This window comes from Crotalus tigris, unplaced genomic scaffold, assembly GCF_016545835.1.
Source record: "Crotalus tigris isolate CLP2741 ecotype Arizona unplaced genomic scaffold, ASM1654583v1 scf7180000024461.5605484, whole genome shotgun sequence".
Taxonomy (NCBI): Eukaryota; Metazoa; Chordata; class Lepidosauria; order Squamata; family Viperidae; genus Crotalus; species Crotalus tigris.
Window position 1 is genome coordinate 823,469 of NW_024100632.1, and position 17,637 is coordinate 841,105.

Below are 17,637 nucleotides of genomic sequence, written 5' to 3' on the forward strand. Positions count from 1 at the left end.
TTGCTTGCGCTGCGTTTCCCTGCAGAGGCTTCCATTGTTGGCCGAACCAGGCTCTCTCTCCTGGCTGTGTTCAAGAGGCATTTGTAAGGATTTCTGTCGAGAAGAAAAGCTTTCCTAAAGTGATGCTCTTAAAGCCTTGTCGGTGATTAAAATCTGACAGCCAGTGGTGCTTCCTTTGGGGAATTGGCCGAGGGACCCTTGCAGTTCGTTGGGCGTTGAATTGAAACGGAACGGTCAGGGCAGTAAGAGAGGCCCAATTTTATCTGCCCCCATCGCCATTTCTATGCTCCTAGTAGTGGGCTTTGCCTCCCCTCTCACTATGATTTACCTACAGGCATTTCCTGGCGTTTGCAAAAGCAGCAAAAGGGGGGGAAAAAAATCTCTGTATTTTTAGTAGGACTGGATTTTCTTTGAGTGGCTTCCTGCATCGCTCAGTTGAAAGGTCACGCAGATATATATCATTTAAATGTTTTTATACGGGCGGTCCTCACCAAAATTTCTGTCGTTAAGCAAGGCCGTTATTAAACAGGTTTTGCCCCATTTGACGACCTTGGTTTGCCACCCTTGTTAAATGAAACCACTGTAGTTGTTAAGCGACTCCCACGGTCGTTAAGCGAATCTAGCTTCCCCTATTGACCGTGCATGTCGGAAGCCAGCTGGGAAGGTTATTTAAACAGGACCTTGGTTCTAGCAATGCAACAATAGCAATCCATTGCATTCAAGGAACTAATTTTGCATGCTTTTATCTTTTTCTAGAACTGTGTCCAGTGCTTTCAGTGGAATTTATCCCTCAGTTGTTAACATCAATTTCCTTCCTTGTTTTTTTTTTTTAAACCCTGAGATAATTAACTGCTTTTAGTTATAGAGAAGCTAAAGGTCAGATTTGCTTCTCTGTGTTCTGTAACCCCGAAACGGTTTAAAACGAAGCACCGTGCAGAAAGAAAACATTAATAATTAAATCAGCAAGCTCGATATTTCGCTGTGATTTTTATAGGAAACGAAAGGAAGACGTGTTTGGCGACTAGTATCAAGACATCCCTGGTTAAAGTGGTCGAACGTTTACTAAATAAGTGTGTTTGCTGGGCCTTCGCACATCGTTTTGTTGTGTTAAGAGCTGGATGCGCACCGTTTGCGTGAATCAAAGACAAATAAAATATTGCTTAAGGAAAAAAAAGGTGTGTTTATCAAATTTATATGCTGCTCATCTCGGTCTCCCGATTAATGTGGTTTTTATGTTGTTGTAATACTGATACCGTTTTAATTCTGGATCGGGAGTTGACCTGGATTGGGAGCTTTGCACGGAGGCAGTCCTTGTTTCATTTCCGATATGCCCAAGGTAGGGCATTAAAGGTAAAGGTGAAGATTTCCTCTGTCCAGTCATATCCGACTTTAGGGGATGCTGCTCATCTCCGTTTCTTAGCCCAGGGAGCCAGCGTTGTCCGAAGACACTTCCGTGGTCGTACCGCCAGCATGACTAGGCTGTTACCCTTCGCACTGAAGTGGTACCTATTTATCTACTTGCATTTGCATGCTTTCGAACTGCCAGGAGGGCAGGAGGTAGAGCAAAGAACGCGAGCTCACCCCATCGCGTGACGCTCTGGTCTCGAACCTAGGCTGTTAACCGTGTGTTGTGATTCCGTGCCAGCCTGTGCTCACAACAGCTGAGTCTGAGGAATCTGAGGAGGAGGTGGAGGAGGCATTTGAAGGGCCATCAGGGGCAGAGGGAGGCTCTGATGAATTACAGGACTCATAGTTTGATGCAGAGCTTGGGCCCTCCAGTCGTGTTCCTGATGAAGCTCAGCTGTGTGAGGAGAATGAGTCAGACTCAGAGGAATCACATCTGATGGACTTGCTAATTGATGCACGCTCCCGTCGTCAATTAGCAAGAGTAAATCAGCAGCAGTCAATGCAACTACTCCAAGGAAAAAGGAGAAGGCACTGAGAGGCAACGCCTTGGGACTGCTGTATAAAGAGAGGAGGTGTGGGCGGTGCTGGTTGCTGAAGCAACCGTTTGCAAAGTGCTTCTTGGAATCCTGGTCTGTTCGTCTTGCTTGTGACTTCTCATCTGTTTGCATTGTGTTTCCCTTGGACTTGAGTTTTGCTGTTTGTGTTTTGGACTATTTGACAGGTTTGTCAACCATATTAAAAGAGTTTTCTTTTGTTGCAGAGTCTCCAGCCTATTGCATCAGCAGGGATTTGGTCCTTGTGCCTTTAACAAGGACAGCAATAGGCTGGGATAGAACACCGTGAGCCATCTTGCCCCCTTCCCAGATAGGGCATCATTAGCCTGTAATGAAGGTATTGTTGACCTGCACGGACTCATGGATTGAATGGGTAGCTTCCAGCACTCCCCTTTGTTAAGTCTAACTTGGCATAACTTCCCGCAGGGATGGGCTATTGGTTAGCTACTTTTTCTTCTTTTGCGGGCAGTAATATTCATTCCGGGTTTGTTTTCAGCTCTCGGCTCTTCAGATATAAAGCAGTGATGCTTCCACTGGGAACAAGGCGATGGCAGATCGCTGCCTCCCTTCCCTTTCAGCCCCTCACAGCGTTATAAACGAGATCCAGAAGACGGGCAATTCTCTAGAGAGCTTTGGATGTAGGAAGAGGCAGGAGGTTGACACTTCCCTGCAAATAAAAGACTCTTTCAAAGGATCTTCAGAGACGAGCTCCTCCAGAAATTGCCTTCCGTAAGCGGCGGTCTCCTCTATAAACATCTTTGCAGAAAGGAAATCCTTAGCAAATAGGCCTCCAGCTAGTGACACATTCTGCTATTGGCAGGAGGGAAAGAAGGGCTTTTAGAGGATTGTGCTGTATTTAGGCCTCACTCTAAAGCTACTACAGGTTTACTTGGACTCTCCGCTGCTGCTTGGGGAGCAGTCGGAACTCTGCTTCCCAGCTCCATCTTGTTTGCCATGACTGGAAAAGGAGATTTGCTAATACCTTTGTCCCCCCATGACTGGAGTATAGAGAGTCTTCCTCTTATAACAGCGGTTCTCAACCTGTGGGTCGGGACCCCATTTGGGGTCGAACGACCATTTCACGGGGGTCGCCAAACAACGCAGTCCGCCATTTTTTTCCCCCTCTTCCTTAGCTGTGCTACTCCCTTTTATTCTATTGGCTTTTGAAAGCCCATAGAATAGACTCTCTTGAACAGAGTCTAATTCTATTGGCTTTCAAAAGCCAATAGGAATTGTCCAGGCTGTCTCTGCCCTGCTGAGCCCTCCAAAAGTCCCATTCTGCAAACGGTGCTGCACCAGTTGAGTAGTTCTCGACTTACGACCGGTTGAGTAGTCCTCAACTTACGACCGGTTGGGGGTCGCGGCATTAAAAAGGTTGAGAACCACTGTCTTATAATAACCACAGCCGAGCCCCAGATATCTGAGATGTTTGAAATGGTCTAGGGCAGGGGTGGGGAACCTTGGCCCTTTTGTGACTTGTGGACTTCAACTCCCAGAATGCCTGAGCCAGCCAGCAGCTGAGAGTTACAGGAAAGCGTCAACCTCTTCCCTACATCTAAAGCTCTCTAGAAGACTTTCCCATTTTCTGGATCTCGTTTATAACGCATTATGGGCTGAAAGGGAAGGGAGGCAGTGATCTGGCATCGCCTTATTCCCAGTGGAAGCATCACTGCTTTATATTTGAAGAGCCAAGAGCTGAAAACAAATCCGGAATGAATATGCTGGCTCAGGAATTCTGGGAGTTGAAGTCCACAAGTCATAAAAGAGCCAGGGTCCCCCACCCCTGCTATAGGGTCTCCTGCCTTGAGCAGGGGGGTGGACTAGATGGACCTCCACGGTCCCTTCCAGCTCTATTATTCTGTATTCTGTAAAACGTTGACCGTAGGGACCCTGAGGCTGAGGTCTTCTCTTTCAGCCTCTTTCCTTTCTGAGTTAAGGTTTTATCCACTTCCTGGTTAGTATTTAAAAGAGCCATATATCCGTCCTCCGAAGGGCTAAAAGGACTGGCAAGAAGAGTTGAGCCAGGCTTCTGAAATCTGGGGCATCGAGGAATATTAGGGAATTAGGATGTGAGCAGCCACTGTTTTGTTTTGTTTTTATCTTAATTGGTTTTGCTCAGTCTTAGCTGTAATTGCGCTTCAATCCAATTACCGGTTTGTGGAAGATACATCACTCAGAGTTACCAGTTGATTGGAGTGGCATATAAATCCTGTAATACCGTACAGGGGCCCTTAAATAAATAAATAAACGAAACCCTTGATCGATAGCAAAAAGAGAAATATTTAACCTTTTGACCAAAAAAAAAGCTGTGCTGAATGGAGGCCTCCTTTTCAATATTTCCTGCCAGTCCAAAACTTTTTTTTTTTTTTTTAAACTTCTGGAGAGTTAAAATTCTGTGAAGACTTGCACCCAAAATGTATTATCCACTCTGAGCAAGGTTCAGCATGAGTGACCAGAGGCAGTTCCTGGGTTAAGAACATCCGGCTTAGGGACAGCTGGACAACTCATACTTACGAACAGACTCGCCTCTTAACTTTAATGTTGCATTTCAGTGGCATTTCAATTTGTACACACTTCAATTACCAGTGGTATCAGGAACCCTGATAGTGCAGTGGTTAGAATGCCATATTGGAGGCAGCCCTTGAATTACGATGTATTTTCCAGATGAAAAATGCCCATTATAGGAAATGGGTGACTGACGGCTGCATTCGTTTAACTACCGCCATTAAAAAAAAAAGTCATAAAATCGCATGGGTCCCAAGGGTGCCTTGACTTAAGACTATCTTGAGATACAATGGAAATGCCAGGTTCCGTTAACGGTCGTAAGTTGAGGACTACCTTTATGTAACCTGAACCAGTGGCTTAAAGCTTCTGTCTTCCACACGTTGGCTTGGCAGACCATTTCATTTATTCAAAGGCGTCGTTGTATACAACCAAACAAAATGGAACGAAAAGACTCTTCCAAGTTTTCGTTGAAATATTTAGTCTGCAATTATTGAATTACACGCTTTGGTTCCTCTTGATTTTCACATTCAGCATATTAGTCAAATCTGCCTCGTTGTATTCTCTTCTGAAGAAAAGCTTTCTGGGGCAGAAAAGATAGCCATGACTCAAAAAAAATGTTGCATTTCAGTGGCATTTCAATTCGTACACACCTCAGTTACCGGTGGTATCAGGAACCCTGATAGTGCAGTGGTTAGAATGCCATATTGGAGGCAAACTCTGCCCACAGCCTGGAGTTCAATCCTGACCGGCTTAAGGTTGACTCAGCCTTCCGTCCTTCTGAGGTCAGTAAAATGAGGACCCAGATTGTTGGGGGACAAGAGGCTGACTCTGTAAATAGCTTAGAGAGGGCTGTAAAGCACTACGGGGCAGTGTATAAGCCTAAGTGCTACTATTGCTAGTACAGATAGTCCTTGATTTATGACCACATAACTTTGTAATCGTGAATGATCGCTGAATGAACTATTGCAACTCGAGGACAACCTGGATGCCCACGAGGAATGTGCTTGCAAGATGCTGCAAGAAGAAAGAACAGACCCCCTATTTCTGATAATACGAGATGGGTTACATGGGGCCCTCAGATCTTCCAGCTGCTAAGACCCAGAGATCTGTTGATAGTTCAGGGATTCTTTCTTTGTTTGTTTGTTAAATTTATTTGCTGCCCATCTCTCCACGAGCTTGCTCCAGCCTGGCTTACAATGATAAAAAGGAAGAAACGAAAAGAGCGCAAAGAAAACAGAAGTGAAATAGTAGCACAATAAAATAAACAATGAAAAAGAAAACAACAAGAATAGAGCAATATGAGGACAAGAAGTTGGAGGGGTAGAGAGGAGAGAGTGGTGTGTGTGTGTGTGTGTGAGAGAGAGAGAGAGAGAGAATCGGCCATCAATCCTCCAGCATGGAGCTCCACCATTAGCTCTCCAAGGGGGAGAAGGGCGTCGGGCTTTCTGAAAGGGCGTAGAAAAGACCCCACATGAAATTAAAATATTAACTGAGGCCAGTTAAAAAGCCAGGAATTTGTTTGATGCCTGATGTCAGCTGCTACGTTAAGTTGTAGTTAAAGAGATTTATTGCTCAAGCAGACACACCAGAATCTAGTCAACTAACATTCAGTACTAAATTAGTGCTAGATAAGAGTCGTGGGAATTCAAGAGGGGTTGGACTTGGGCCATTTGTGAGAACATCACGATTCTAGGCTGATGGCTCGCTTAACTCCACCACCCCCTCCCTCCCCCTTGCTCTGACTCCTCTTCTCCTGCACCTGAGTGCAATTAAAATCAAAGCATGTGGTAGTGGATACGCGGAATACCCTTCAAAGAAAGCTGCTCTTTATGTGAAGATGTTCTCTTGGTTGTAATGACCCCTCTCGTTAAATTGGTAGGTAAAGTCTCGGTTGTACGGACAGTGTTTGGTGTGTTTGTCACGTAGACCAAACTTCCCCCCCAAAGGATTTCTGGGATTCTTCATCAGTAAAAATGTAGGTATGCCTATCTAATGTGACCAATTTGACTGTGAGCAACAGGAAGCCGTGGCTCCGGGCAAGTACAAAAAGATGGTTGACTCTTATCTGAGGCTAATGCATAATGACAAGAGTTCTATGGTCATCCGGAACACAGATTTCACCTTAAGGGCAACACCAGGATTGTGGAGATGGCTGCGTCGAGTCTGATTTCAATTAAATCCCTGTAAAGGTTGGGTTTTTTTTTTTACAGATAAAATGATCTGCTTGACTCTTTAAGTCTTTGTTTCCAGGCATTTAGGATATCGTCTTCATAGCAAACGAAACAGCACAGGATGAACAAATAGTGGCTTGCATACAGTGGAAAAGGAGAGTGGTGCCGCCATTGGTTGTAGCACTATTAATTCACAGAGCAAATTTATACGGCTGCCCATCTCACAAAGAGTGATTCCGGGCGGTGCATAACAATAACATATTTATAAAAAGTCATTAAAAATTTAAAGGCATCAGAGAGAATAGATGTTCATAGCAGTATGGATATAATACAATCTGTTACAATGTCATATACTACAGCAACGTAACATAATATGACATAATACAATAATATACTTTATATTATATGTTATGTTATATTAATACGATGTATACTGTATATTGTGCTGTAAAGTTATTACAAGAAATGAAGAGTTCATTTGCAGCAGTCCTCGGTATGAACCGTTGGGTCGTTCTGCACACTGAACGGACTCAAAATTAATTTTTTTACAACCATCACTGTAGAATTTAGAGATGCCAAATCTGATGTAAAAAAGCAGTTGGAAAAGTATCATTTTTCAGCTATGGCAGACATGTGATGGGGGGATTTGAGGGTGCAGCGCGAGAAAGCATGTCTGTTTAGCAAATAGACTTAAGGATTTCACCTATGTAATGCTGCATAGGTAGTGCTCAACATATGATCATAATAGAGTCATATCATATGTCGTGATGTTACGCGAATCCATTGTTTGCCAAGCCACAACTTCTGAAGCAAGTCGCTCCGTTGGTTGATTGCTGTCACTGTTAGGAAATTTCTCCTTAGTTCTAGGTTGCTAGAACTAAGTTGTAACTAACTGGAAAATTTAATTCTAGGTTGCTGGAACTAAATTTCTCAGTCAGCATTTACCTTTCCACAATCCAGAGACTCTCTATGGGCAGTGGATGCACACATTAGTCTGTTACATCCAGCTTTCTTGCTTTCCAGGACATATTTTTAAGTTCATTATTTACATTATGCTCACTTCTCGTGGGCAATTTGTAGCACCCTGGGCACGACGAGAGATGCTCGTCTGTTTAAGCTATTTTCCTCTTGGTAATCTGCAGGTAGCAAGGTTGAAAAGATTCATTTTCTTTCCGAATGGGGTTGAATTTTGCCAATGTGTTGTTCTTTCTAGGCAACTCTGTTACGGGAGCAAGAATTTCCCACCCTGCATTTCAGAGCCATAGTCCTTCATAGCTCATATTTGTTTTAAGGCCTGCACAAAATATCTAATTAAGCTGGAAGTGAAATATGTTGTCTTAGGAAAATGGTGATGACATTAAATCCAACTTGGAAATGTTAAGCTTGTATCCCACGGAGGAGTTTAAAACCTGCCTCTGAAACTTAATACCGAAGAGGAAGACCGCTTTGATTTATGTCAACGTTATTGTGCTTTTTAAGAAGCCATCTATAATTTTCTTGGGTGTAGAATCTGAAATGGTTGAGGAAGGATTTTTGTCTGTGACCTGACCGTGCGGATTTTGTTAAAAACAAAACGAAACAAAACAAAAAAAAATAGATGCAATTGCTAGAGTTCGCAGAACGTTCTTGCCAGTTGCGTAGGCCAGAAGATATCAGACGGAGAATTTGTGGGGAATAATAACACCAGGACATCTGTGTTTTTGTATGATCACTTCAGAGCTGGCTGGCCTCCAGTTTCTGTCATCCTTATTGTCGATGTATTCTTTTGTGACTAAATGTATTTGCAGGAAAGGGAAAGTGTATGGGGCAGCAGGGATAGAAGTGGTAGCCATTAACAAGCATTTTCTTAAAAAAGCTTGTAAAAAAAGATTGTCCCTTTGATCTCTTAAGTCTCTGATGCGTTTGTGGCTCAAATTTTACTTAACCCACTGGGTTAGATGGCCGCTTAAGTTCTTGAAACTTCTTTTTTTTGTCTGTCTATGTCTCAGTCAGTCAACCAGTCTCTATCTAAAACTCTATCTCTGTTCCTCTGTCTGTCTGTCTGTCTGTCTGTCTGTCTCTCGCTCTCTCTCTCATCTCCCTCTCTCTCTCTCTCTCTCTTTCCCCAATCATCTGTATCTTTCTGTCTGTCTCTCTGTCTCTCTATCATCTCTCTCCCTCTCTCTCTCTCTCTCTCTCTATCTATCTATCTCTATCTATCATCTATTATCATCTATTATCTATTAGTCTATCTTTCTATCTCCATCCATCCATCTCTCTCTTTCTCTATTATCTATATCTAATCATCTGTGTATCTTTCTGTCTGTTTATTTATTCTCTTCTTTCTCTCTCCTCCCCCGTCCCAATTTCTCCTCTTGGTCAGTTCAAGGCATGGGATATGTGGAGACAGGGAATCAACAGCCTCCCTATCTGTGGAATATGCAACCCCCTAAAATCCGTATAGTCCTCTCAGTCCTGTCTTTTGAAGACTGAATTCTGTGAGAGCATTTGAAGAGCTGCAGGGTGGATGGTTTTTAATTTCGATAAATGCTTTTATCCCCTTTCCACCATTATTACATTTCAGTGATAATTAATATTGCAATTTTACAAGTTTTTGTTTGAATGTTAGCTACTCTGAAGTTAGGTGAGATATAAATGCTAAATATGGATTGTTCTACATATAGGCCTTTTTTCTGCCCAGTTGGAGATTTGGGGGAAATTAGATGTATCTAGGATCTAAGTGCTTATTGTCCTGCCCTACAAAGGGAAAATGAAAAGCTATCTTGTTCATCTTTGTATATTTATAAGTTATTTCAGCCGTGCTCTCCAAATATGCAATGTGTCTGTTGAGTTTCTGATTCAGGTCTGGTTGCCATGGAAAAATGGGGGAATTATGCCTTTGCTGCATGTAGTGTTTCCTTCTTCATTTTATTGTTCACTCTTGTGGAGTGTGCATCAGTGTTTTCAACTTTCAGCTAGTCTTATTTGCACTCATCCTACTGTTTTAATTTCTTATTTTGCAAATCTTCACGTATTGCAGAACAGGAATTCAGATAAGCCAATGTGAAGACAGGATGGAAGTCTTGTCGGTTGAAATAATGCAATGATTGGAACAGAAAAAAGGACATAGTGTAACACTGAACGTAGGTTTTGAATGCAGAAAATTGCACGTTTGCACCTGTGGTGGCTTTTAGTGGGAAAAGTGCTAGGCCCGTGAATTTGAGATGCGGCCCCCCAAATATTCTCCTGCTTCTGATTTCTAAAGGGTTAAAATGTACAGAAGGTATAAATAGACCAGCGGAGAAGAAAGTTCTCTTTTTTTAAACTGGGAAGGCTTTATTACGTTTGAGCAATAAAAATAGATCACATTCCAATCCAAAAGGAAAAGGAAACCTTACTGTACAGAACAGAGGATTTTTTTTTTTTTTTTTTTTTTTTTTGCTTTCCTGACCCTTTCTGTATCCTCAGGCTGTGTAACTTTATATGGCGAGGTGAACAACGGAGCTGGTAAATTGCTCACCCAGATTACAAATGCTGCTATAGCTTGGATGGCCAGTTTTCGCTGAACTTGCCCCTCCTGTTTTGAAATGCCCATTTTATGCCTTTTCAGAGAACCTCTGAAATAATTCTATTTTGGATTATAGTGTGTGTTGATCTTCCTGGGGTGGGCTGGGATGGGGGGGGGGCTTGTTTTTAACAAATCCTAAAGCTCAGCTTGGTAAGCTCCCTCTGCTGGCTGTGTGTTTCACTTAGCAACAGATCTAGTGCTTTTTGACCTAGCTGGTTCAAGCTAAAACGGGGAATTTTTAGTCTGTCTTGTTTTTACCCTGTTCTGATCTATCCTTACTTGCCAGAGATAAGGACCTCAAAACTATCCAGACTGAAATGGAACGATAAATGAATCACCTTCCTATTCAGAACCGAATGCATTTAGAATTTATACACATCTTTAATCTGGCTGCTTTTATATGACATGTCAGGAGGCCCTTGGTTTCAAGTTTGCTTGGCTAAATGTCCATGAGAAAGGATTAAGAGTGCCAGTCATCCCCTTGGTATTATATCAATTTAAAAAAAAATTATGCCTGGGAATATTCCTAGAGGACAGGTTGAACCAAACAGCTTCCTCTAAAGTTTCATTTGTTGTTTGGCAGTTCCCCCCCCCCTCTTTTTTTCATAGTTTTTGAACCGTCGTAACTGTCAGAGCTCCTCCACTCCACGGAATGCAGCATTTGGCACATCCAGTCTGCTTTTCCTAGCGGCACGTTCCAGATCCGTTGCCTCCATCCCGAAATGGCCTCAAAACTCTTTTATTCCAAGAACCGAATGCTTAATTTGGCTTTTCAGACTGGATGGCAGCAGAAAGCGATGCGTGCGTTGCAGGGCTTTCTGTTTTGCCAGGAAGAGCTTTACGAAATAAAAGGAGAGGATCACGCAATACACCCGCCCGATGACGGTGTCAAGACACCTTTGGCGGAGCTCTCAAAATTAATCTGGATTGATCTTGATTTGCACCTTGGAGGGTGACTTACCAAGAAGTCCCAGGGGTGGCGGCTTAATCTGGGAAGTTGGAAACACATCCCAGAAGGAAGCAGCGGGAAATTGCATCTCAGTTGTTGCTAAGAAGCGTCATCAGGAGCACAGCTCTCCTGGAAGGAAACCTTGTCTAATAGCACAGGGGAAGGTACCTGCCAGTTACATCCCGCCCATAATGCAGAAGAATAGGACAGTAATATGAGTTCATACTTGATCTGAGATCTCTTATTTATTTATTTATATGTACCCCATCTTTATTCATGCCCACTGTGAGTGAATTGGGCCGAGAGAAGGGGGCTGGCTCAAAGTCACCTAGCCGGCTTTCATGCCCAAGGCAGGACTAGAACTCCCAGCCTCCTGGTGATTGGCCCCAAATCACCCAGCTGGCTTTCATGGCTAAGGCAGGACTAGAACTCCCAGCCTCCTGGTGATTGGCCCCAAATCACCCAGCTGGCTTTCATGGCTAAGGCAGGACTAGAATTCCCAGTCTCCCGGTTTATAGCCTGCTGCCTTAACCACCAGACCAAAGTGACTCTCTCTTAAGTTGAGTTGCATTTATTGTTGCAATAGATAATTTCATGCTGCAATTGTCAGTCAACTGTTATCAGTCCACTACTATCTCCTTTGTGAGAATCCTTTCTCCACATTTCCCACACCTACATATAGTATCTGGGTTGCCTTCCCCCCCCCCTTTCGATCTTTATACTAGCCTGTCCCATACATCCACTAGATATATAGCTGTCTAAAGTGGCTTGAAATGTAAAAGATCCAGTTTAGGTGAAAAACTTCACGGCCTGGGTTCCTTCAAGGCAATTCTTCTCGCAAGGCAGAATTTGTGTGTTTGGTTTTTGCTTTGCTTAAAAAACACAAGAATAACAGCAATGTTTAATCGTCTTTAAAATAAAGCTTTGGTTTTTCAGCTTATTAGTCCGAAGAGAACATGTTTATTAAGTACTTTAATGTAATTGCTTTAAACGTCTTCACACACACACACACACACACACACACAGAGAGAGAGAGAGAGAGAGAGAGAGAGACTTTAATACTATTCCATATATTTTGTATCTATATATGTGTGTAGACACACTATACATATGAATGCCTTCTGACTATTCATGGTCTAGAGGAGGAATCAAAACTTTAAAAAAAGAAAAGAAAAGTTAAACACAAAAATCAGAGTCCACAGCTTCTGTTTCTGTCTAATAATATTCTGCATATTGACCCTTGAGAAGTGGTCATGCGTTAGTTCCAGGGAAAATGGCTGAGTCTTATTTAAAACTGTCTTTTTAAATGGCGCATTTTCAGTTTTTTTTTATGTTTATGTAACCGTGTTTTTCCAGTATCTGGAAGTGCTGAAAAAACACAAAGGAGTTGGCGATAACATAGCAATATAAATTCTGAAAGCAAGTGAAAAGACTAAATAAAAGAGACGTTGTTTTTCATAGTTCTATAAAGAGCATTTCGAGAGAAACCCAATATAAAAGCCGAATGTGAAACATATCACGATCGATCAGCAAAATGAGGTGGCAGAGCAATTATATTTAAAGTAGAAACCAGGTGAAAAACTACTCAGATAGTTGAAAATCCTCTACAGATTATCGTAAACATTGTATCAGACTTATTAAAAGCCAATTTATTGGATTTAATTTGCTTGGGAGGAACTTTTGTGCCCATAGGGCATTGACCTGATTAACATATATATGTGTGTGTGTTTGTATGTGGCTTTGGAGAATAGCTTGACTCCCTCCTCTTTGTGGCAGCCCTTCAAATGTTGGAAACCTGCTATCACCTCACCCCTAGTCCTCTCCATTAGACTAGACATATCCAATTCCTGCCACCGTTCTTCCTATGTTTTAGCCTCCAGTCTTCTAATCATCTTTGTTGCTCTTCTCTGCACTCTTTCTAGAGCACTGATGGCGAACCTTTTAGAGACCGAGTGCCCAAACTGCAACCCAAAACCCACTTATGCATCATCGAGTGCCGGGTGGGTGTGGCCCATTGGGTGGGTGTGGCCCATTGGGTGGGTGTGGCCCATTGGGTGGGCATGGCTGCGGTGGTAACGGCAGACTGGGTGGGACTAAAGAATTCAATCAATCAATTCCAACTTTGCAAGATCTTTTTTTTCCCCTGCGAGAAGTTGAAATTGACTGACTGAACCTTTTTTTTTTTTTTGTACACGGCGACGGAGGCCTATAGCGAAAAGGTTTTATAAAACCCAGCTGAAGGCCCAGGACTGGGGCGACGGGGTGTGTGCCCACAGAGAGGGCTCCGAGTGCCGCCTCTGGCACCCGTGCCATAGGTTCGCCATCACTGTTCTAGAGTCTTGACATATTTTTCATATCTTGGCAACCAAAACTGGACGCCTTGTTCCAAGTGTGGTCTTACTAAGGCTTTATAAAGCAGTACAAATCACTCCACGTGACCTTGAATTCTTTTTCTTTTAAAATCATGGCTGCATCAGAAGAGCACTTGTTAATAGCCTCAAAGCAAGCAGGGTAACGTAATACTGATGATTTGATGGCAAAGATGCTTTCACATCATCCGAATAGTACATGATGACACACTTCCTTAGCTAAAAGCAGCTTCAGACATTTAAGCAGGAGATAGGGCTTCGTGGCACACAACTGTAGGAACAGGTCCATTTAGTCGAAATGAACTTTTAAACACGCAATTTGCAAGGTATCGGGTGGTCTTGCAACAATAATAGATCAAATAGCCTTGTGTTTATGGCCTTAACGCAGTATTTCAGAATCAATGCTGCTTTGTTGGCTTTGTGTACTTCAGTTTCTAGGACACCATGATACTTTTGCATTTGTCACTTAAATGGACAAATTCAACCAAAGATAAAATGCTGTTAGTTCCAGTCTGTGGTAATTGGATTTTTTGATATATTTATTTAATGTAGACGTTTGCCAATGAATTGGATTTTCAGATTGATTTTTTTTTAATGCTGAAGAAAGGGCATCATGGGGGGGGGGAGAAACCCAGCTTCATTTAAAAAAAAGAAATGTACAAAAAAACCTCCATCTGTAATTGTTTACTTCCTTATCTTGTGTGCCACACTTTAGTCTAAAAAGCTTTTCAGCACAACAGAAGAAGAAATTGATTTTCAGTCATTTTTAATGACCAAGCAACTAATTGTCTCCCATAACATACGTTCCCCTGCCTTTTTGCAACAAGGCAATAGCATAACAGTAGTAAGTCAGTGTGCAGGACAATAACTTTTAATTAATTCAGGTATCTGAGATGTGGAAGCCCTAGATGGGACTGACTCTGGATTTTTTCCTTTGTCAGTATAGATATTTGCTTAAAAGTTAACTGCACATTAGGTAGGAAACACAGTGGCAGTACAGGATGGGGATGTTAATCTTGTGCCCCTGCTACTTTTAATCATACAAATCCTACCTTTTCAAATCAACTGTTTGCCCTAATGAAGAATGTGAAATCTCCTTGGCTGTCTTTAGTTTTTGTTTTTCATGCGATCGTGATCCGCGATTAAACAGCAAACAGACGTAAAAGAGTGAAATTTAAAATCAGCATTGGGCTAACTGCTGCTAATATATTTTAACCAGTCAAGTCTCTTTATCAGGATCTCTACCCGACTTCTTTCTTTGCAGTTGAGAAATTGGCTTATCAAAAACGAGCAGACGCTAGTAGGGTTGCCTAGCTGCCATCCTTAAAAAAAAAAAAAAAAAAAAAGCTGCTGATCTGTCAGCCAAAAGTTTCTTGCACTGTTGATGAGTTTTTCTATGTTTGGAAGTATATTGTTTTCAGAGGCTAAGCCAAGGGCTACCTGTATTCATGTTAATTCATGCGTAGAGGTTTGATTATGATAGGAGTTTGAAACCTTTTGGTCACTCTGAAGCTGAAAAGTCAAGTCTTGATTCCCAAAATATTTAGATTGTTTGTAATCGGCTCCCCATATGTCTGATGAATGCAATTTTGGGATGCAATCTAAGTTTCTGATAGAGAGTGGATCCAGGATTATTCACTGAGTACATAGCAGAGGCAAGTTTAGTATTGTGTCATCCAGTTAAGCAGCTCCTGTTGCTCCTTTGAATGATGTTCTAATTTTTGTACAATTGACAGCAACTATATGAATAATCAAAGCACATATAACTGAAGAGAAAGAATCTTTGGAAAATAGATGAAATAGATACAGTGGCGATGAAAAATTAACTTTGGGCTGATCCCCAGGAGACAGTGAGTTCTAGTCCCACTTTAGGCTTGGTAATGGCTGGGTGACGTTGGACCAATCACCAGGAGATGGTGAATTCTAGTCCCATCTTAGGTATGAAAGCAGCTGGGTGACTTTAGGCCAGTCCCTCTTTTTCAGCTGAGCTCACGTCAAGGGTTGCTGTTGTGGGGAAAACAGGAGGAGGGAAGGACTGTTAGGCACGCTTGCTGCCTTGAATTATTTATAAAAACAATAAAGGGAATATGTAAACAAAATAACGTAACATAAAATATTTACTTCTTTAGAAAATTTATATTGCCGCCTACCTCACACGTGGCGACTCGAGGCGGCTTGCAGGACATCAAAGCACAATATAAAAGAAATAATAATAATAAATAAAAATGTTTTTCTCTTTCACAGTGGTCGAAGAGGGATTTTGGGAGAACGGGCTTTCATACGAATGCAGGACGCTACTTTTCAAGGCGATCCACAACCTGTTGGAAAGGTGAGTGCACGACGGCTCTCTTGATGTTGCGCTGAGTTTAGTCACCTGACAAACAGTTTGCTTCAAGGGAAGGTGCAGAACAGTCCTCTTTTTCAACGAGAGACGGAAAAATAACATGCAAGAACTCCCCCCCCATTTATTTATGTATTTATTTATGCATGCATGCTTCTTTCGCTAAGACCTTAAAAAGGAGGAGGAAATTTTATGGATCATAGGAAGGGTGCCCAAAAGAGAAGGATTGTGAAACTGGAGTTAAGGAAATTTACCAGATGCCCTGCATTCAACACAACAATAAACGTTTAGTACACTTTCACTTTATCTTTGTCCTTCTAGCTTAAAACTCTAAAAATGGGGAAAAATAGGAAATACAGTTTTAGGACGCACCAGGACATAATTTAATATAGATGGACTTGGCAATAACAATGGGGGTTGGACTAGATGACCTCCAGGGTCCCTTCCAACATGATGATGATGATGATGATGGCGGCTTCCCCATTGACTTTGGCTGTCAGAAGGTCACAAAAGGGGATCACATGATCCCAGGACATTGCAGCCTTCATAAATAGGATCCAGTTGTCAAGCATCCGAGTTTTGATCACGCGAGATGCGAGAACTGCTACGGTTGTAAGTGTGAAAAACGGTCATAAGTCATTTTTTTTACCAGTGCTGTTGTAACTTTGAACGCTCACTAAATGAACTGTTATAAGTTGAGGACTGCCTATATTTTTATTTATGGGCTACTAACAAGGTATCTGGTGGGATGGAAGTCAGTTTAATCAGGTTTCCCCCCCTCCCCTTCTTACAATTAAGCACATGAAGAAATTTCTTTTCAAATTCCAGTAGCCAAGAAAATGCTTTTATTAGGGGAGGGTCTGGTAATTCAGTAGAATTAGCGGTCTGGAATTCCTCTTGAAATCCTTCAAAGTGAAGGCTTGACTCCTCATGCCATCTTGATTAAACTTTTCCATTGTTTGATAGAAACATTCCTTTCTGGAAAGGCCCCATGGTTTTGATTGCTTGCTAATGAACTGTTTCCTCCTTTGGCTGTTATCTCAGAATTATGCCGAAACCTTTTTGTGGCTGGCATTTTAAAACAAGCTATATAGACTTCACAAGGAATTAGTAAAATACACCCCAAGTTGCTAATTTTAGAAATGCAGTTCCTTGCCTTCTGTTTTCTGTCAAACCAAAATATTTGAAGGCTAAGAAACGCTTCGTCTTTTTTGGCTCCTAATCTTTCTAAGCGTGGCACTCTCTGAAATTTTCAGCGTATGACTCCTAATTCTGTATTTAAATTAGTTTTGCACCTTATAGATAAGAATTATTTGCTTCTTTTGAACAGTTAGATTCAGTTCCAGAAAGAGAGTTTACTTCCCTTGGAGTAATATTAAAATAGAAACGGCACCAGATCATGAAATGGACTGGGATTTATTATTATTTTTTTTAAAATAATCCTGAAGTACAAATAGGAAATTTGTGTTAAATTAGTATTTTCTCGCCGTAGCTTCAATAACACATTTATCCTGTTGTTTGATCAGTCTGTTATTTTGACTCCTGTTTTCCTATAGACTTGTTTTAGTAATATTTATCCAGTACAGGTAGTCAACTTACAACAGTTTGTTTAGTGACTGTTGAAAGTTACAACGGCATTGGAAAAAAAGGGACATGATTTTTTTTCACACTTATGACCGTTGCAGCATCCCCAGGGTCACGTGATCAAAAATCAGACACTTGGCAACTGGCTCATATTTATGACGGTTGTGGCGTCCCAGTGTACGTGTGTGTGTGTGTGTGTGTGTGTGTGTG

The 17,637-nt window shown here is 41.9% G+C and overlaps 1 protein-coding gene across 2 annotated transcripts in view; it reads left to right on the forward strand.

Annotated features, from left to right (window-relative positions):
• The window catches only part of MED13L (mediator complex subunit 13L), a 131,864-nt gene that overhangs the window by 39,966 nt on the left and 74,261 nt on the right, over positions 1-17,637 (forward strand). For both annotated transcript variants that reach the window (XM_039332602.1, XM_039332601.1), the window contains exon 3: positions 15,747-15,831. In XM_039332602.1, the coding sequence (XP_039188536.1) occupies positions 15,747-15,831 (85 nt within the window). The remainder of the gene's footprint in view (positions 1-15,746; positions 15,832-17,637) is intronic.